General features: G+C 39.3%; 1 protein-coding gene across 2 annotated transcripts in view; it reads right to left on the bottom strand.

Annotated features, from left to right (window-relative positions):
• LIN7A (lin-7 homolog A, crumbs cell polarity complex component) overlaps positions 1-22,064 on the bottom strand; it is a 122,280-nt gene that overhangs the window by 24,968 nt on the left and 75,248 nt on the right. For both annotated transcript variants that reach the window (XM_057316357.1, XM_026499960.4), the window contains exons 3-4: positions 15,725-15,796; positions 13,219-13,428 (exon numbers count right to left, since the gene is read on the bottom strand). In XM_057316357.1, coding sequence (XP_057172340.1) covers positions 13,219-13,428; positions 15,725-15,796 — 282 coding nt within the window. The remainder of the gene's footprint in view (positions 1-13,218; positions 13,429-15,724; positions 15,797-22,064) is intronic.

The following is a 22,064-nucleotide window of genomic DNA, read 5'->3' as shown; positions in this document are numbered from 1 at the left end:
AGGGCTCAGAGAAGTTACCAAATGACTCCGCAAACTGCACACATTCCACCGAATTAGTTTGTGAGAGTTCAGTGGCCTGGTGCATTCCAAGTGCTTGGCAAATGCCTGGGCCGCACGCTCTCCAAGGAGGCCTTTCCTGCTACTTTTGTTCCTGACTGGGGACTACGCTTGTGCTTAGGCCTGCTTCATTTCTAAGCCTAGTATCTGGGGATTTTTAAATTGCCACTTTAATGTAATGACATATATATTGAGAAGAAGATATATTTTTTTTAAAAAGTTACACTTTTTTAATTAGCAAAAACTTTAAAAATAAAAAAGGGGGGGAGCTACTGCCACCGACCTCGTCTGTAGCCCCCTGGTTGCTTCTCCAACATGCCAGGTGCTCTTCTCTCAGGGACCTTACACTGACTCTTTCCTTGGGATGGAATGTTCTTCCCTACACACTCATGGGGCTGAGCCCCTCCTATCCTTTCACCCTCTCCTCGAATTATCACCTCACTGAGGCTCCTCTGACCACCCAGCCCCTCACCCTCTCCTCCCCACACCCCGGCACTCCCCATCCTCCTGATACTGTACTGATTTCTTTTCCCTTACTGCTTGCCACCATCTAACATTATAGATGTTGATTTATTTAGTTCATTTACTGCGTATCTGCCCTACTGGAATAGAAACTCCAAGAAGGAAAGAATTTCTCTCTCTCTCTTTTTGTTTTTTTCCACTGGAGGATCCTGACCACCTCAAATAATGCCTGGCACATTATAGATGCTTAAAAAATACTTTTTTGAATGAAAGAATGACTATCAAGACTATAACTGGGCAGTGTTACATAACCCTGTTTGGCAACGTATGTGCTCCACACAGGGAATTTAACTATCTTTTATCAGCAGATAGCCCTATTTTTATCTCTTAAACTAAAATTTTGGTGGAATAACTGAGAGGTTCGTGTATTAGAGAAAGCAGACGACATGGTTAGATCTAGAGAGAGTAACACGACAAAGAGTGTTAAAGCTTAAAGTTTGACTCAGTTCCCACATTTCTATAAATGATTGAGAGTGCATCAGAGGGAATGTTAATGACTATATTTGATTTGTTTTATTCACAGAATAATCAAATACGCCTAATAAGTTGCACGTAATTAACTTCTTGATGATTTTCTTAACAAATTTATTAGAGGTCAAGCAGGTTAAAAGGGATTGGGCTTCTTGGCGGAACACTCCAAATATGTGCAAAATATATTCAATACAACTGGAGGAAGTATTTTTAACATCTACAAATATTGACACCATAAAATGATGTGTGATCTGATCACTAGCATCAGACAGCTCTGCATTATCCCTCCTGCCAATTTCATTGACTAAACTAAGACCCGTGTGAAATGGTGTGTACAGTGGGTTCCTATAATTAGCTCTGCCTCAATTGCTATGGCAGGGGCAGTAATATTTAAAGTTGCTTCTTACATTGCTTAAGGATGAATAACAACACAATAATCATTTACATTTTCTAAAAATTTAAGTAGATCATGGGCACAAAAATAAAGAGAACTTCAGGATTAGCAACTGTCCCCCCTCCCAGCCCGGTGGTCAGCCTCATTCTAGACCCATTATAAACTCGGAGAGCTCTCTGACTTCCCTGCAGACTTAGACCACACTTCGTGGAGTGGTCAAATAGATACTGTGCCATCTAGGTTCAGGCAGAAAAGTGGAGAGGCCTTAGCCTACTTCTGTTCATAACATGTTGGCACAATATTTCTACCCATCACCCAAAGCTAGGTCTAAGGCCAGTTATGAGTAATGTAGCCATTTCTATTTATGAAAAACTTAACCTGATGTTTGTAGGAGAATTAGATAAAAAGTAAGCACCTTTAGGGTATGATCTATGTTTTGCTTAAACTGCTCCTTTCCCAGTGCCAGGCATAAGGGCACATGGTTAATAATTCTTTTTTCGCAGTCTGATTAAATCCTTTCAAGTGATTTTTTTTTTTGGTTCACAATTTTATTTATTCTTATTTTTTAAATGATTTTTTATTATGTTATGTTAGTCACCATGCAGTATATCCTTAGTTTTTGATGTTCAAGTGATTTCTTAAAGCACCGCCTCCCTGTAGAGGTAGAGTCACTCACAGTGGGCTGTTAACCTCTTTGTCTTTGTCCCCATGGTAATTAGGGTCAATGGCAGTGTTCCTTCTCATGGATCCTATAATTCTGAGATAAGCCTTGGATGCAGTCTCCTTACCAGAATGGTTGTCATTTGTGAAATTCCCTACATGCTATGATTCGGTTAGAAGTCAATATGACACACCTTGCAACTTCATGAAACGTGGCCATACCCAATGGCTGAACTTAGAAAGGTGTGGTTCTGGCACCACGGCTGCCGAAACTCCTTCTCTCCATTTGCCACAGCTGAGGCTCAGCCACTAACCTCCTGGGCATCTCCCATGAACCTCCCAGCAGTCACACAGCGCTTATGATGTGTTAGATGACTGCCTTCTGTATCAGCGTCTTCCTTCTTTGTTATGTGACCAAGAAGAAGACAAGATCCAAATCCATTGTGGAAAATGGCACAAACATGGATGAACTCGGTCTACATTGCTCTGGGGATACCTGCAGAACCGTGGCCTATGAACCACATCCCAACCGCACGTTAGGCCGCTGCCAGCAGTCTGCAGACCAACATTTAATAACCTAAAAGAATGTTCCTTCTCAAGCCAGTTAAGCTTAAACTGAATCATCAAGCACAGCTGTTAGGCAATAGGAACTGGCTTCTCTGCAAATGGTTAAAACAATAATCGGTAATTGGGTTTGGTGAGTTCCTCAAAGCCAAAATGATGCCAGAACTTGATGTAGCACAGAATTTGAAGACAAATGCTGTATTCCTTTGAGATAAACCACATAGTTCTCAGCCAACAGAAGCAGGATGATTACTTCCATTTTCCGCATTTGCAAATTAAGGCTCTGCAGCAACAAGAAGTACAGACAGACCCATCTGGGAGTTTGAGGAAAAAGGCTGTTTGATAATAATATACAGCAATAATGGTGCGGTTTTTTTTGTGGAAGGATAAAGTCTTCTTTTTGCCAATGCTATCTATATTTATTAATTCTCTCTTCTACCTTCATTGCTATTAGGCAAGGTAGATAGGACAGGTGCCTTTATATCAGTTTTGAAGATGTAGGAATACCAAAAAATCCTATGACTTGTCAATACCAGCCAATGAACAGGATCCGACTGCCTCCAGACTTAGAATGGTCAACAGGGGACTTTTACTATCTCTCTCTCTCTCTCTCTTTTTTTTTTTTTTTTTAAGATTTGACTTACTTATTTGAGAGAGAGAGAGAGAGAGAGACGAGCAGGGGGGAGGAGCAGAGGGAGAGGGAGAAACAAATTCCCCGCCGAGCAGGGAGCCCAATGTGGGACTCGAACCCAGGACCCCGAGATCATGATCTTAGCCAAAGTCAGATGCTTAACTGACTGAGCCACCCAGGTGCCCCTTACTATCTCTTGAACATAAAGACAGAGCAAAGGAAATGACTTAGCCTGAGATGAGAGTTCAAATATATATGCAGGCAAAATTGTAAGATAGGAAGGGGACTCTTACCTGTCTCAAAGGAAAGTTCTTTACATTAACAGTTAATATAAATAATAGTTAATAAGAATTAATAGTTAGTGGCAGACACTTTCACACATTTTCTCTTAATCACATCTGACCTACAAGAAAGGTATGGTCATTTCTGCATTATACGTGATGAAATAGAGTTTCAAAGAGTAAATGATCAGGCCCTTGATGGCTCAGTTGGTTAAGCGTCTGCTCAGCTCAGGTCATGATCCCAGGGTCCTGGGATGGAGTCCCACATCAGGCTCCCTGCTCAGTGGGGAGTCTGCTTCTCCCTCTACCCCTCTCCCCTGCTTGTGCTCTCTCTCTCTCTTCCAAATAAACAAAATCTTTAAAAAAAAGAGTAAATGATCATATTATGGTTAGAATATCCTTATACTCCTCAGAAACTACAAGAACTTGAATTTTAATGTCTTAATTGAGATGTTGAAAATATTAATTGGCAATAAAGTAAAAGTTTTTAAATTTCCATTAAAAGTAACATAGAAAGACAGAAAATGGCTCTAAATTTGTTTTCAGGTGCCAGATCTTAGTCAAGTGGTTTATGGGTATAGAAAGAAAATGTAAATAGAGAAAAAACAATACCATACTTAAATAGTGAAAAAGTATCATTTCGTAATGAATAGTCATCGAAGGTATCAGAAATCTTTAGCCTATCACCAGAGTTCAGAATTGACGGACATCAAGATTCCTCAAAATAAAATGAAATAAAACCTTTTTGGGAGCACGTATAAGAATCTGCCCCATCTAGTTCCCAACCATCTCTTGAGCTTATCTTATCTGACTCTCCACGACGCAGTTGCTCTGCTCTTATTCAGCCTCTCCCATGTGGCAAGTCACAGACTTCCTTTCCTGGGAGCCCCCACACAAGCTCTCTCCTCTGAGGATGCAGACTCATCCTTGCCCGTTGTCTCAGCTTATAGGTCACCCCTCAAAGAGACTATCCCTACCACTATTAAAAGTAGCTCCTCACACTCTTGCACATGGCGCCTTGTTTTCTTCTCCTTTTCCCTTTCTGACGCTTGTCACAGTGCTTAATTACGAGGCAGTTTTATATCTGGAAGTATAAATTTGTATTTTTTTGTGTCTCCCCCATCCCCCTTGGCTTCCTTCAGTCCACACCCAGGTGGCAAAAAAAGACCCCAAAACAGCTGAAAACCTTTGGCTGTAAAGCAGAAAGTGATGGCAGCATTGCTGTTCATTATCCAAAGACGAGAGGGAATCGGGGCTCGGGGAAAGGCAAAGAGGAGCCGGAATCGGGGCTCGGGGAAAGGCAAAGAGGAGCCCGAAGGGCTTCATTGACTCTATAGACAAAAAGTAAAAGGAGAAAAGGTCCCAAAGTGGGAGGGGAAGAACAGGAGTAGGGTGGGCAAGATTCAGCACATGCTGACCTGAGAGTGGAAAACCAATTTACGCCCCGCCCCCACCCCCCCCACTGCCTGTGGACAACTGGTCCTAGTCCCTAGTCCTGGACACGTGTACGCTCTCTGGATTTAGGAAATCGGCACACTGTGGAAGGCTGGATAACCGCCCTCAATGGTCTTATTCCCTGGAACCTTGGCCTACATGGAAAAAGGGTTTTTGCTGATGTGCTTAAATTAAGAATTTTGAGATTAGGGGATTATCCCGCACAATCTAGGTGGGCCCTAAATGCAACCACAAGTGTCCTTAGATTTGACACAGGAGAGAAAGGTAATGGAGGCAGAGATTTGAGCGAGGTAGCCAAATGTCAAGGAATGCAGGCAGCCACTAGAGGTGGAAGAAGCAAGCGAAGGATTGTCCTCTGGAGCCTCAAGAGGGGGCACAGCCCTGCTCACACCTTGGTTTTGGGTCATTCAACTGATTTCAGACTTCTGGCCTCTAGAACGAGGAGAGAAGATTTTTCTACTGGTTAAGCCACCAAGTTTGTGATAATCTGTTGGAGCAGCCATAGGAAACGAATCCACACCTGCAGTGAAAATCTCATTATTCTGACCAGTGTAGAACTGAACTCAACCATCGGGGTGACTTCCTTTCGGTTGGGAGAAGTGATAGATAGATGTATCACCGGTTACATACAGATGTATGTGTATATACTTATTATTATTATCAGCCTCATTTTCTTACTCTCTACCAGGCTGACAGTTACAACCTTTTTTATTTTGTTCACCATCTATACCCGGGGCTTAGCTCAGCAGCTGTCACCTAATAATTGCTCTACAAATAATTGTTGAATGAATGAAAAAAATTGCTAAAATAGCAGCACAAAAATGAGGAAAACACAAACAACAAACGGTAAAAATAACTCTGAGAAAGACTGCACCAGCAGCAACTACACTGAACAGTCAAACACCCGTCATCAGCAATCTAAATAGAGATTTAGGGCAGCCTGACCCGATGTGTAGGAATACTTTCTAGCATCTAGAGATTTGTCCTTTATTACTGACTAGACGTGAGTGTGTCCTGGCACTGAGACATTTTCAGTCCGTTTTGCCAGCACAATCTCAGTGGACGCTCAAAGCTCAAGTTGGGCAGTTAATATCTGTGAACGAATACTCGCAGTGCCCATTCCTTCAGGCCGCAGTCGCGGGGCAGGAATGCAGCCGTTGGAGCCTGCGAGCTACGGTCACCTGTTCTGTGGGGGTGGCCGACCTCATGGGCCACCTCAGGATGAAGGGGCCCAGACTACCACCTGCTTTGCGTTGCCGTGTACTGGAGCCCTGTGTACTGGTGCCCTGTGTGTGTCATTCCCAAGGTGACAGGGCTAAAACAACACGATGGCATTTCTTGTGGCTCCTTCACAGTTGTGAGTGCAGTGTCACATGAAGTCACCCAGAGAACAAAAAATTTCAGTACTTCACTGAATTCCAGCTTGCCCTCCTATTTAATTATAACCCAAACGATCTGCCACTCAGCTGCCGAGAAAGGTGAAGAACCTGGAAATGACTCCTAGGCAGAGAGAAGATGTAAGACTAGCTTTTCTCAAGGCCCCGTGGCCTAGGACTGAGTTGGGGTTCGTCACGCCAGGCCTCTAGGGAAAGGGAAGACTGAGGCTCTGCCTCTCTGCCTTCCCCCTCTGAGGACTATGTCTGCTCCCCTCCAACAGGTAGCAGACGTCGACAGGGCTGGAACTGGCTGTCCAGGCCACGCCGCAGCCTCAGAAACGTCTGTGTCTGGCACGGAGTGGAGTGAGGGGTTAGGCAGACATAGAACAAGTCGACTACATCCAAGCCAAACTCTTCAGGCCCCTTCCGTGTTCTGAGCCACCTGAATTCAAGTAAACACATCCTTTTTCAAAACACTACTACTTTTAGGAATGGTTCTTAACTTCCCAAAGGTCAAAGCCCCTTGTAAGAATCTGAGAGAAAGGATAGACCCTTTTCCCACCAATAATGCACTTACGTAAACCCATAAAGGTTATGATACCTTGATCTTTTCTCCAGATAGATAAAAATACTAATTTATTAATGGCTGAGATATACATTTACCTTTAAATGACAATGAATAAGGCCAGACCGCCTGAGTTAGAATTTCCAGCTTTATCATTCAGTATCTGTATGACCTCGGGGCAGTTTCTGGATTACTCTCTTCCTCAGTTTCCCCATGTGAAATGAGAGTACTAATAATAGCACCTACCACAAAAGATCATTATGGGGAAATAACAAATTCATTATGTAAAGTGCTTAACAGCGGTGTCTGGAGTTCAACAATTCTATATGGAGCCTCGGCTACAGATAGGGACTGTCGGAAGGCTGAAGATAGGCAAAGAACAAAAACTACTGCTGTCAATGGGCACACATTCTGATGCGGAGCTTACATTTTCATAGAAATCTTAACGTATTTCATAGTAATTTAAAAAAATCATTTTATTTGTGTTTTCTCTTTGTTCAGATAACAGGTAAATAAGATTTTCATACAGATTTCCCTTCTGGGATGCTGTAGCCCCAGAGAGCTCAGATCTAAGGAATTCTAATTTTTGTTTCGTCCTCATTCCACACCTGACAGCATTTCTGCATAAGTAATTTAGACTGTGAGTACTCACCCTTAACTCGGCATAGGTATTTATAGAATGGGAAAAAAGCCAAATTCCAGGAAAACAATTTATTCTGTTCCATCCCCAAACTTTTACTCATTCATCTGTTATGCTTAAAAATCAATTAGCACTGTGCATACACTGTATCAACAGCTTTATTTAGGATTAACTACAGAGCTGGGCAAATTTAACTGCAATTTTCCCACCAATGATGTCCTAAAAACACACACAGATTTCAGAAGCTAATGAAGGCCTCTTCTCACTGTGACATATTTTTAAAGTCCTTGTACTTTTATTTTATCTTTCTGTCTTCTGCCGTCCGCTTCCCACCTGCCCTCTCTCCCATCAATACCAGTGGGATATCCTATTTCAAGTTGGTTCCTTTGAACTTTCCCTGTTTAAAAAAGATTATTAGGAAATGATTACAGGTTCATAGGAAGTTGAAAAGAAATAGAGAGGGGAGTCCCATGTATCCTTTACTCAGCTTCTCTCACTATTAACATCTTGTACAATTATTGTTTAATATTAAAAAGAGAAAATTGATGTTGGCACAATCCATGGAGTTTATTCAATTTCATTGGGATTGACTTTTTAAATAACTAATAATTACATTTGGTAAGCATCAGTTACGATCACAATAAAGGCTGGAATTCAGTTTCGTGTGTGTATTTCAGTGTGGGTTTCTGTGTATCCATTTCTGTATGTGTGTGTGAGACAGAGACAGAGACAGAGACAGAGACAGAGACAGAGAGGAACAAACTCTGGCCCTATCCATTTCATGCTCACTGTTCTAAGGAATAATTGGGAGAGTATCATGTAAATGCTGTTCATAAACTGTGAAGTACTAAATAAACACAAAGTATTATATTGTAACAGATTTCTAATCTTTGTGTTCCGGAAAAATCTCTCATTAGTAGTGTACACAGAGAATAGCTGGAGTCTACTTACCTGTATAAAGAGGGGTGTGTGTGGGGGTGTGTATAGCAATCTCAGCAAAATCCCATCTAAGGACATAGAATCATAGTTACAGAGTTAGAAGGGACCTTGGGGTGAACCGTTCCAGCTCTCTACACCGTACACATACTCTACGGTACTCCTTCGAGGTGGTCTTCTAATCTCTGATGAAAACTTCCAATGACGGGCCCATACAGTTTCATGATTCAGTGTTTCCCTATTTATAGAGCTCTCTGTGTTTAAAAGCTGTTTATTATAAGCAGCTGAAATACCTTCCTTATGACTTTGACCCAAGGCTGTTGGTTCTGCCATCAGGCAGCTCACACAACGCAGGACAACTGAAGACAGCCGTCGTTCCCCTGAATAATCTCTTCTCCATCCTGAACAACTCCTGTCCTTCTTTAACACGTTCACAGATACAAGACTGCTCATCTCTGGATGAACTTAATTGTTCTCCACAAGGACGGAACCAGGACTGGAGCACAATGGGGTGTGAGCCAAACAACACATTCCAGAGCCGGACCTTCCATGTCTGTTCACTTTATTCGTATTAATGCCCCGACACTCACAGTCACATGTTTTTGTGGTTTTTCCCCCAACTTCCCTCATATTCCTCTTGAAATCAACTGAAATCTCCAGGTTGTTGTTTTTTCCTTTCAGGTTATGATGTTTAGCCATTCCTCCCTGATTTTGCACATAGGTAGCTAGTTTTCTGGGCACAGGAGCAAGCCTTCATGGAGGGTCTCATTAAATTAGGCCTATTCAGCCATTCTACTGAGATTTTTTTATACCTGGACTCTATCACTAAGTTTATTTATTGTCTCTGCTGCCTCCACGTTGGCCGCACCCTTTACAAATGGTCCTTTAGTCCTTTCTCAAAACTGCTGATGACATACTTGGGCATAGAAGGGTGAAAAGGAGATCATTAGAAAGCTATAAATTCAAACTGTAACATTTTGACCTTCTGTTAATGTTAAATTTTAATTGAGCATTCAGCTCTATTTTTACTGAGGGTTGGCATAGTAGAAGTAGCCCTACACAAAAGGTCTCTGTATTTTCTAGAAAATTGTATTAGGTGATTCAATGTCTCATTTGTAAGGATCCCATGGGAAATTTCTCCAGAGCTCAGGTTTAGAAAAAAAAAATTTTCCTCCAATGATAGCTGAGCTGGTATGAGTTTTCCTTCTGTTTTGTCTTCCAAGACACTAAGAGAGAAACTGAAAATCACTTGCTCAATTGCTGTACCTTTTCTTTATTTCTATTTATTGATTTTTCCCTCTTTCCATCATCCCACTTTATTACCTAACATGCCATGTTAATAGTTCTGTATATACATATTTTCTTTTTTGCCAGACATGTGACATACCCTTTCTAAAAGGAGGCAGGGAATAAAAACGAACGTACATAATCAAGACATCCTTTCAAATATCTTTTCAGATGTTTAAAGATCCACTGAATAATTTCTTCACTTTTTAAGTAGGACTTTAGGAAATGTTCCCCAGAGTACTTGTACTGCAGTAGTTCAGGTTTGCTTCAGCCCTTCAAATCACTTTCTTCTAAAATTTGTTCTCAGTTCATAATGACATGTTCTCAAAATCTTCCATAGTAATTTCCCCAAATGGTACTTTAAGGTGTAAAGAGAAATAATTTGATCATTTGCTAATCTTTTCTCTTTTTTAGCTCTTCCATTACAGGGTTATTCTTTTTTTGTTTTTTTAATTAAGTACTTTTACCTGACTGAAATTTATACTGAAAAGACTTCTAGAATGGGTATTAGAAGCCCAGGGTTCTCGCCTGGGATTAATTACTCTTTGCATGGCTAGGAGAAACATGAAGTTTCTCATCTACAGAATGAAAACTACCTTTTGGTGAACATCTGGTCAATGTTAGGCACTGTTAAAACGTATATACATTATTTTTAAACACTTTAAAAGACATAGTTTATAATATATAGCTTGATTATATGGATGTGCAATATTTGAAACCCCAACTTTAGGAGCTTAAACCAGTCCAAGGTGGTCAGCAAGCATTCTATCAGAAAGGCAATATTCTAGAGCTTGGCCACCATAAAAGCATTTGTTAAACCTATTTCACTGAACAAATGATGCTTTGCTTATTAGCAAAAATATGTCAGAAATGGATTCAAAATTGGTGAAACTAGTGACTCATTAACTACCATGATAAATGAAACTTAACTGGTAAGATTACAAGTTTTAAATATATGTGGAATATTAAAGACTTTTGGAGACATTCCCCATCTTTGCATGAACAGGGTGCAAAAATCTTAAGGAGGCTCATAGCCCATACCATAGGATTAGTGGTCTGGGTTTGATCACTAAACCTTCTATATCCAACTGCCAGTTCAACTGGTTGTCTGAGGCTGACTGTAGGGGTAACAAAATCCTGGCCCTGGAATGTTGTTTCATCTGCCTCAAGTGCACTTTTTTCCCCAGGTAATGACTGGACCATCCGAATGGACAGAGAGCTAGAATTTCATCAACTTATCAAAGAGGTCGTGTGAATGCCTTTTTTGCTAATATGTTTGCTAAAATAGAATACACATAGGGGCGCCTGGGTGGCTCAGTTGGTTAAGCGTCTGCTTTCGGCTCAGGTCATGATCTTGGGGTCCTAGGATCGAGCCAGGTGGGCTCCCTACTCAGTGGGGAGTCTGCTTCTCTCTCCCTCTGCTCCTCCCTCCTGCTCGTTCTCTCTCTCTCTCTCAAATAAATAAATAAAATCTTAAAAAAAATAAAATAAAAAGGCCTGTACGTATAGCAGAACTTGCCTTGAGATTTACTTTTTAACAAGACTAGCATTAACAATATCATAGGGCTATTGCTAACTCTCTTCAAGCTTCTTCAATAAACACACTTACTTATCAAAGGTGTGTTTGACCAAATTATCACAGTACAGTTCTTAAAAGACATTTTGCCTCATTTTAAGCTTCATTAGAGCCCTTCATTACAACTCCCCTTATTCAGACTAGGAAATTCAAGTGTATGGGATGTTAATTTATAATCATATAAATATTGAGTGATAGAGCTTGATGGGTCTGATTCCAGTCCCCAATACCCCCTGCAGCCACCCAGATAAAGTCATTGCAAGGAATGGATAAGAAATTATGAGATGCCTATAGCTATTTCCTCGCAAATACATGGGTTAAACAAAGGCTCTTTAGCTCCTTTGACAAACAGTTAAAAGTTAACTAACCACCTAGTAAATTGATTTCATTGACATTTATTGTTGCTATCTATAATCACAATTTCTATTAATGAATTTTTGGTTCTTGTTTGCACTTTTCATTTTTAAAAAATCTATACTTTCTTTTGATCTTCCCAGGATATTCAGATAAACTAGTAAATTCATACCCGGAGGCACAGATTACTTTGTGACACAGCTGCATGACCCAGCTCTAGAGCCCTCTACTAGGAAGTTGGACTCGAAATGATCAGTTGAAACAAGCTTTGAAAAAGCCATTGTTACCTAAAGGTCATCAAGAAAGCTCATCTCAGAGCATTGTTACATACCAAAAAAGTAACCGGTAATTTCAGAATCGGAATGCTGCAGTGATAGAGCATTTTCATGCACTGATGATTTTGATGGCCATCAGAGGTCGGCAGAGTGGAATGAGCAGTTTGGGGTTCTACAAAACTACTAGTCAGGCTAAAAATAATTTAAAAAAAAGAAATAAAATACAAGATATGAATACACAAGAATTTACCCCCTAGTTACCGATATCACATTCCAGATGCATTTTATTTTGACTGTTGCGTTCTAAGCAGAGATCAACACGGCCACAAATACCCCAGATCTAGTTGATTAAAATCTCAAGCTCCCAGGAAAAAGATCTTAGGTGAGTACACAGGTAAACATGGATCTGTTCTTATTTAAACTTTGGAAATTTATGCTTTTCGATTATTTTTGATGTAAGTAGAAGGTAGAGGGAGAAAATGATTCACTTCAGATAAAGTTATTTCTTTAGCAAGTCCTTATTACACGTGGAGGCAATGACATCCAAAGAATACGAGGGTATAAAAAAAAACTGTTTATACTTCTACCTTAAAATGTTATATATTTTAATCTACCTTAACTTTATGCCAAAATGAAAATATATAGGAGGAATACATAACATAATCAAACTTTTTTGGGGAAGACGCTAATATATTTTTACTATCTATAGTTGTACATTAGGGAATTAGCTGGGCATTATCTTTTCCCATTAAAATCATCCTTCCTCTTTAATTAAAATAAAAAAATACAGGGTGAGGAGTTTTATCTTTATTTTTTAAATGTGTCTATTTTTCTATAGTAATGAGAATAAAAAGTGTCTTGGAATTATTATGTTCTTCTAAACATTAAATCTATTTGACAATCATATGGGGGATGATTCTAAAAGTTGGGATGATTTCTTGGGATGGTTTTCTAACTAGTTCATAACTAGTTCACACGTATCATACCCAAACAAATGAAATGAGGCATAAAAACTATAAAATGACTGCATTTGTAGGGTTACTGTCCATCAGTGCCGAGGAAGCTGTTTGGACACAAAATTCTGATTTGTTCTAGGATTTCAACATTGACTTTAGTAACAGCGGGGGTGGGGGTTGCTTAGGGGAGAAAACCTCTGGTTATTTTATGAACATACCACTCCGTTCACTGCCAGCAGCTGGTCTCCCCTTTTGAGGCCTCCGTGTCTTTCGGCCACCCCTCCAGGAATGATGCGAGAGATATAAATGGGGGAATTTTGCTCCTTTCCTCCCATCACGTTAAAACCAAGGCCTTCATCAGTCTTTGGCAGTTCGACTACCCGAGGGTGGGAGTGGCCTTCACTAGCTGCAAAAGCTGCAACTGTTGCCTGAAAGAAAAGATGGTCATTTGGTAGTAAAGCGAGGGACACAAGGCTCATCGTAGGCTTTGCAGTGGGTAGGATTGAGCACCTCCTTTTATTTTTATAGCATTCTCCTGTGAAAAAAATAGCACGATGGGGAGGGAGCCTGCTTCATTTAAATGTCATCTAGGATTCCTTTCTTTGGTAAAGCCCTGCCTCGCTATTTCCGGCTTTCTAGAATTTATCCATTATGATACAAATTTCCCTTCTTCATAAAACTCTTTCCCAGTTACCTTAGGCAGCTGCAATTCCTCCTTTTCTTGGACTTCAAAACAGGTCTGGTCCATATACTATCTCTGTACGGTACATATGCTCTAACTATTCTGTGTATGATGTGTTGACCGTGTAATCCGCTTCTCTGTATGACACACAGTCTACCCGGTGCTTGCACATAAATGTTCATGAATATTTACTCAATGTACTTAGAAGCAATTATATGTATAAACTCGGGCCAGTACGTATGTAATCTTGCTACTGCCTAGACCACTGGCTTCGCAAATTTAGTTTTGGGATTTTTTTGACTGAGGATACCTATAGGAAAACAAAAGCTAAAACAAATAATAGATTCAAACAGATTATTATTATTTTACATCCATATTTTGCATTGTTACAAGAGGTCCTCTTATCCGGTAAGGATGTTTTCCCCTACATTTTTATATTAATATTTCAACTCCTATGGCATCGTGGGCAAAATGAGCAGCCTATGGTTTTATACGTACGTGTACAAAATTTCATTGAATATGGACATTGTTTTAAGATTCATATATTAATTTTTAAAAATAAGTTGAAAACACAACTTACCATTAGTTCCCACCCCTCATGGAAAGAAAAAAACAGCACTGAAGTCGTTTCTATCGAGAAAAGATTCTCTGCCTGCTTATTTTCCATTTCCATTAACCTGCCTTAACCACAGTTGATTAGATGCCTACCATAAAGTGATTTACTCAACACTGTGAAAATATTGATTGCCAACTACTGGACATTCTTTTCCACACACAGCATTATCACATCAATTGAGCATTATGCTACTGTCTGCATTTCATGAAATTGAGTGAATGATATGGAAATAATGGCTTGTTTTTAGCTACATGCATTTGCTCATGCAAACCTTGTCGTCATGCATAGATTTTAATGGCTGACATGGATGCAATGCAGACAGCCCAGAAACAACCAGAAAATATTGTGCTATTGCAACATTATGCTGCTATCCTGCTGTTCTACATGAATAAGAAATGAGAATGGTAAAACACAACATAATTCACTTTCCCCTTAATTAAACCATGTAGGGATCATTTTCCTGTGTGAGTACCACTTCAGTACAAGCAAAGCATGATGTAATGATAATAACACCCTCCTTCTGCCGGGGTTAAAAAAACAAAACAAAACAACTTACAAATCTACAGTGTTCAGTTACAGAATGAAAACTAAAAAATCAGGAGAGAAACCAAACGAGGTGATATAAACAAAAGAATTAAATGGAAAATGCTGATTATTTTCACCAGTTCTTATTTCTTATACATTATTAGAAAGAGAAGAGCTTTTAAAAAGCAAGTCATTGTGCATCTATTATAACACTTCTGTGTTTGTAAAATAAGAACTACATCAGCGATCTTAGTTTAAAACTCCTGTTTCCTAATGGTCTATTTTTCAGATAATTTCATGATCCTATTGCTATAAGATTTCCATTAGTGTAAGATTTCCCTTAGATTTCTCTGCAATCTCTGGATTTGAGTCTTTAAAGAGCGAATGTGGTCACGACCACAAAAGGTGATGGGCTTTCCCTCTAGGTCAATGTCACATTCTTTCAGCAAGCTGCCCACTGCTCCGCTGAAGACACGGAAGAATCCTGCGTCAGTGGGTCTCAGGTGAGTTCTCTTCATGTCTGACTCAAGTCAAATCTTTCGACTTGTGCAAAGAAATCTTCATGCACTGAATAGGGAACACGTTCTTTTGGATCAGAGGCATGTGTCAGAAAACCACGGATTATTTCATACAATGAACCAGTAGATTTGCTTGTGCCAAATGGACGTTTAGTGAGTTTAATGAAATCATTCTCCTTTCTTAAGCTACAGAAGCAGCAGAAACGTTCAATTTTCCATTAGGATTTTTACCTGGGAAGTAGTACTGGTTCTAGACTCTGGGCTGCCACTGATGTCTAAATTCTCTTACAGTGTACACACGAGAATACCTGAAACACACACGCGCACAATCAATTACTAGATCACTGGGGTCAAGTGTATTTTCAAAGTTACTCAAGCCTTACCTTTGCTGTGGCCCTGGCTCGGAATTCAGGACAGCCATTAACAGTTATCGTTTCATGCATATACTGATACACCTAAAACATTCACATAAAAAAAAAGAATGGGTAAGAACATGAAGAATATCAATTCCTTCACTGCAGATAGGATGATAAATTCTCATTACAAAATACAAGCTCTCTGTCACAAAGTGAGATAGGTCTGGATCGATTATCCTGGTGATTAGGACCAAAAATCCCTCCTATTTTTTGGTGGGGGAGGGTTGCAGCAGCGAAGGCAAACACTTTTATTATTTGGCTATCCATGTTCATCAAACATAAAAACTCTTATATTTGGTTTTATACAAACTACTTTATCAGTAAGAATTTTTACCATTTCATATCGCTCTATCTCTCAAATATGTGATAAAAATTATGTGTGTGTGTTTCTTAACTTCCTGAATCTAAGTAATACTTAAAAATAGTTTTCAGGGCACCAGGGTGGCTCAGTTGGTTGAGTGTCCGACTCCTGGTTTCGGCTCGGGTCATGATCTCAGGGTCGTGAGGTAGAGATCAGCACAGAGTCTGCTCCCACACTCGCTCCCACACTCGCTCTTTCTCTAAACTAAATAAATAAAAATCTTTAAAAACTAGTTTCCTAAATTAATATTCCACAAAGCTGGGATGACAATATCTTTTTCTTGCCTGTTGGAATGTCTGTTACCATTCATGACTCATGTTCATAATTCATAAATATAAATGATAAAATGGTATTCAGGGGCAAGGACAAGTAAGGCAAGGGATTTTTAGAACTAGTAACAGAGAGCAACATATCAGCTATGGGTTCATGTTAACGTTTAAATGCAATAAAAAGAATAGAAGTAAAATCTGGACTCAGAATGATATTGTACAAAGCATACTGTTTTCGCTGACTAATGGACCAAAGTTTGAGCCTTGCGTCTAACTGACATTTCTTAGCTGGCTCATCATTTCTCAAATACATTTGGTTGAATCTCCATGAATGCCAACTCATCTTTCCTAAGTGGCAAGTTTAGAAGGAAAAAGACAAAGTGGCCTGGCCTAGGAAGGCAGGGACAGCATTTAGAACCTACCATTCAGTCTTATATTTCACTCAATAACTGGGGTAGACAATTTTGGTGAGAAATCTGAATGGGAAGGGAATAGTTTTCCAGGAAAGCATTTGTGCAGCCTGGGACTTGTTAATGCAAATTCTCCACGTTACCAGAAGGGCTGCTTAATATGTTTCCACGTTATTTCCTTGAAAGTGCATCATATTGTTTTGTAGAGATATCTCCTCCACAAATTAATTCTATTTATTTGACCTTACAGACCATTTAAGAGCAAGAGTCTCCTTACTCTGCTTTTCTTTTTAATAATCTCTCTTAAATCTGATCCCTTCATTCTATCTTTTTCTTTTGTAAAGATTTTTATTTATTTATTTGAGAGAGAGGGAGAGAGAGGGAGCATGAGCTGGGTGAGGGATGAGGGCCAGAGGGAGAAAGAGGCTCCCTGCTGAGCAGAGAGCCCTGTGTGGGGCTGGATCCCAGGACTCCAGGATCATGACTCTGGCAGACACTTAACCCACTGAGCCACCCGGCGTCCCTCCTTCATTCTATCTTAACTCATTCTCTCTTGCTCAAAGCTCTGCATTACTGTCTTCATTGGGTCTCCCACCATGAAACACTATCGACTGTAGTTTTCATTGTCAAGGACCTACTGGACCATGTCACTACTGTGCTTTTGGCTGTCTACAACTTTTAGAGTAAAGGTTGCAAAGTCAAATGCCTACAGTAATTCTACAATAATGCAGAACCCAGCCTTTTCTCTAATTTCATTTCCCTACTTGTTTTCCTCTACCTTCATTGTTTCCCAAAGGTATTACACCTTCCTTTGCATATGCGGTTTGCTCTGTTTGGAATGCCCCTTCACCTGGCAGACCCTTGTTTATCCCTATTTAACACGATGCTAAAAGACCCAATTATCATTTTTCTGTTCCTTGTTCCAGGCCTCATCCAAGCAGAAAAATCTCTCCCTCCTCAGTTTTGAACCATTTGCATTTGTCTGGAGTCCTTTTGGTGATCTTTTCCAGGGAAAGTGCTACCTTTGCTAGCATCCAAGGATGGTTGTGAAGACAATCAACAGCAAACAATTAGGAGGTCGTCATGACTGAGGAAAACAAAAACTAATTTTGTAAGTTCCTAAAATAAAGTAAATAAAAATTTAAGAATCGTTATCTTTAACACTCGAATTTGAATTGGGAATTAAAAAGCGGAGTGTGCAAGAGGCAGCACTACGTGTAGCTAACTCAGAGGTCCTGCAGACGCTGCGTCTTCATTGTTATGTTCTCGTCAGTTACTCGATTTCACTGGGGTTCAGTTTTCTCATTTGAAAAATAAGCCTTAGAGTTGTAAGAACGTCTAGGTCTCTCAAGAGGATTAAATAAGATGAGAACAGTTGGTAGCATGTAGTAAGTTTATTTTAAAAATTAACTATTATTACTACTATTATTGTTATTATTAATATTCAATGCTTCCAACTTATTTGACACTGGGATCTTTAGGGAAGAATCTCCTAGGACTGGTAGTCCATGAACACACTTTACAGAGAATTGAGGGAGGACTGTAGTTCTCAGCTGGGGCTGTTTTTGCCCCCTAGGAGACATTTATTTGGCAATGTCTGGAGACACTTTGGGTTGTCACAAATGGGGAGGGGGATGGTGCTATTGGCATCTATTATTAGAAGACAGAGACGCTGCTGACTACCCCACAATGCACAGAGCAGCTTCCCCACAACAAAGAACCATCTGCCAAAATGGCAATAGTCTTGAGACTGAAAAACCCGGAACTAAGAAATCATTTCTTCTTATACATAATAATCAGTAGGCCATAAAAAGACACTGGTGTAGCACTGGGTGAAGGATCTTGTAAAGAAATAAAAGGGTCTTGTTCAACGAATATCTTTTGGAGTAAATAATCATGATTCTGGTGAGCATTTAATGAGGACTTGCTCGAGGCCAGGGTAATGCTCAGCATTTTGTATCTGAAAGTTCATTCGATGCTCACAACTTATGATTCAGGCACTCTATGCACAAGAAACGGCCACAGAGATGGTAACATGCCTACGACACACAGGTAATAGCAGACTTGGTGCAGAGATTCAGATCTCATTGCCTCCAAAATCTTCCCTCCTTCAACCACATGAGGCTTTCTTACTAAAACAGCATCAGACTACTCTTATTTTGGTAGCATTGGGGAAACAAAAACTTGGAGATGTCACCAGTATTTATTTATATTTTGAATAAAGCCATCTAGGTTTAATATGATGCCTACCGTTACACAAGTGGTAGCTGCAAATGTATAATACAATTTGTAAACCAACAAATTCAGCACTCCAAATAAAAGTGAAATAGCACTTTTTAAAAAATATTTTACTTATTTATTTGAGAGAGAGAGGGCACGTGTGACAGAGAGCACAAGGAGGGGAGGGGCAGAGGAAGAGGGAGAAGCAGGCTCTCTGCTGAGCAGGGAGCAGATGGGGGCTCAATTTTGGGACCCTGAGATCATGACCTGAGCCCAAGGCAGATGCCCAACCAACTGAGCCACCCAGGTGCCCCCGTGAAATAGCCTTTTTAATTGTCTTTTATGATTGTAATACACTAAGATTCAAAGAAAAGAAGTCAAATACTACATTGTTAGTCTTTTCTTCCTTCCATAAAGCACCACAGATTCTGATCAGTTGGTTTTGAAACACTGGCTGACATGGTCTAGGTAGAGCGTCAAGTCAAAACTGGGAGATATTAGTTCTATTTCCATTAGCTATGTTGCCTTATGAAAGTTACTTGGTTCATCATGTTCTGGGGACAAAATGTATCCCTACCTATCTTACTTTTCAAAGACAATTGTACAGATATTTATAGAACTTCAAAGGAAGTTGTTATAGAAAGCTAAAATATTTTACCAGATGCCCTGAGAGAATTCTTAAAGGGAAAACAGAAAATGGTTGCACGAGCTTCAACCAGGGACAGTGGGGCTTACAGTTTCCAGAATCAGTTGGGTCTCCAAATTTCTGGACAATTTCAGCTACAGCATTTCTAAGCACTTTCCATTTGGGTAAGATGGGTTTAATTTTCCTACTGAAAGTCAAGTGATTTATAGAAACTCTTGTACAGGGTTTTAGCTTACATTTTTGTATCAGTAATTTACTAACTTTGAATAAGTCTCACTAGATTCAGTAGCATTTTGAATATCTGGAACTTATTCCAAGCTCTTGAAAATTTACAAATACAGATCAATTCAATTAAGGTGATGGGGTTGCAGTCAGTTGATTCAGAAAGTGCGTTTAGTCATTCACTCAGCTAACAATCATTTAAGAGTTACTCCAGTCAGAGTGTTAGGCACCTGGGCCAAAATATGAAGGAAAAAAAAAATTAATGGCTCTTTCTAAGACTTTGAATGAACGTAAACTTTCACTGTAGAAGGGCTCTTGAAAATTTTTTAAATAAATAATTTACTTTTACTTTTCTTTATATTAACAAGCAAATAGACTACTTTTTCTGGATGGAAATTTTATCACTGAGACAATAGCAAGTACAAATGAAGTACAAGTTTCTCTTTTACTCCTATTTATTTATCAAGTTTACAACAGAATTACCATATAGATATGTTAAGCTGAACAGATAACATTCTACTGCGATGGGATTTTTGCCTTTGAGTTTTCATGTATACACAGGTTATGTAGACAATGTCAAAATATACACTTTACATTGAATCATTCTTCTTGGTCTTGAAAACTCTGAGTGGTACAGAGAGGTAGGGAAGGGCTGACAAACCCATATCATGAGTTTCTCGTCCTGGGTCTCTCTTCTTTGTGACTTCAAGAGATCTACTATCTATGCATCTACATAAAACCCTATCTTCAAGAGGCAGTCAAAGAGGATAAAATATGTGGCTTCATAGACCATAACCCATTATTGTCGTTAAATTCTTATGATAATAGCTACTACATTTCTATTAGTATTATTATGTGCGTGCCGAAGATGCAACTGAAACTATGCTTTTAGAATTTAGCTGCTTGGCCAGCAAGCGTGGAAAACACCTTGAATTCGAAATTAGATTTTGATTGTTCTCTTCTGCTCTTACAGTTTTACTGTCTTTTGAATTTTGGTGTTATTTTAAAATTGCTGTGTGAGGCAGATACTGGGTTGGCTCTCCTTATCTAGCTCCCATCTTCAACCTCCTCCTCCCAGCATTGCCTCATCATAGGACCCAGTTCTGTCCAATAAGAATTTAATTGGAAGTAGGGGAGAGGCTTCCGGGAAAGTGTTGTTCTCTTGGTACAAGTGCTATCCTTTTTTCCTTCTCTACTTCTTGTCCTGAGTGTGAATATCATCAGCTGTAGTACCAGCCTACCACTGCAAGAGAAAGGCCACGAAAAAGTAGAGATACCAACTCCGGTTATAAGGAGCTCCTGAAACACTGCAAGCAACTGCCTTCATCTCTCACCTTGTAATGAAGAAAAATAGTCTTATTTGTTTAAGCCACTGAAGTTGGATTTTCTGCTACTTTCAGCCAAGAGAATTCCTGATTGCTATATTATTCAAATAAATATTACACAAAACTGTGCTATCTTTAGAGTCTGTTTTCTTTGAGTCCCCTCCAATTCCAAGAGTTATATAATTTGTTCATTAAAAATTAATGCAAATTTGTTAATGTCAGGGTTTAGAAACAGAGAGGATAGAATAAAATGTAGTTTAAAAACGTAGACAACTAACTCTTAGGAAAACTTTGCTAAGAAAATGAAAAAACAATTTGACTGGAGAAAATGTTTGCAAAACATGTATCTGATAAAGCCTTCATATCTGGAATATATAAAGAACTTTCAAAAGTCAATAATAAGAAAACAATCCAATTAAAAATTGGATAAACTCTTTGAATAGGCATGTCATCAAGGAAGATCTATGGGTGGCAAATATGAAAAGATACTCATCATCAAAGATACTCAGTATCATTAGTCACTAGGAAAATTCAAATTAAAACCATAATTAAATACATCTACACTCTTTTAACATGTCTAGATTTTTTAAAAAATTGACACCACCTCGTATGGGCAAGAATGTTGAACAACCAGAACTCTTGTACATTGCTGGTCAGAATGCCAAATGGCACAGCCACTTGAGAAAACAGGATAACAGTTTTCTGTAAAGTTAAGCCTACACTTATCTTAAAATTCCCTTCTTTACTTCTAGCTATTTGTCCAAGATAAATAAAAATGTATATTCATACAAAAATGGTATGCAAATACTTATAGCAGCTCTATTCATAATCAACACAGACTGGGAACAATTCAA

Source organism: Ursus arctos, unplaced genomic scaffold (genome assembly GCF_023065955.2).
Source record: "Ursus arctos isolate Adak ecotype North America unplaced genomic scaffold, UrsArc2.0 scaffold_21, whole genome shotgun sequence".
Taxonomy (NCBI): Eukaryota; Metazoa; Chordata; class Mammalia; order Carnivora; family Ursidae; genus Ursus; species Ursus arctos.
Note: the sequence above shows the minus strand (reverse complement) of the source record. Positions and strands in the feature narration are given on the sequence as shown.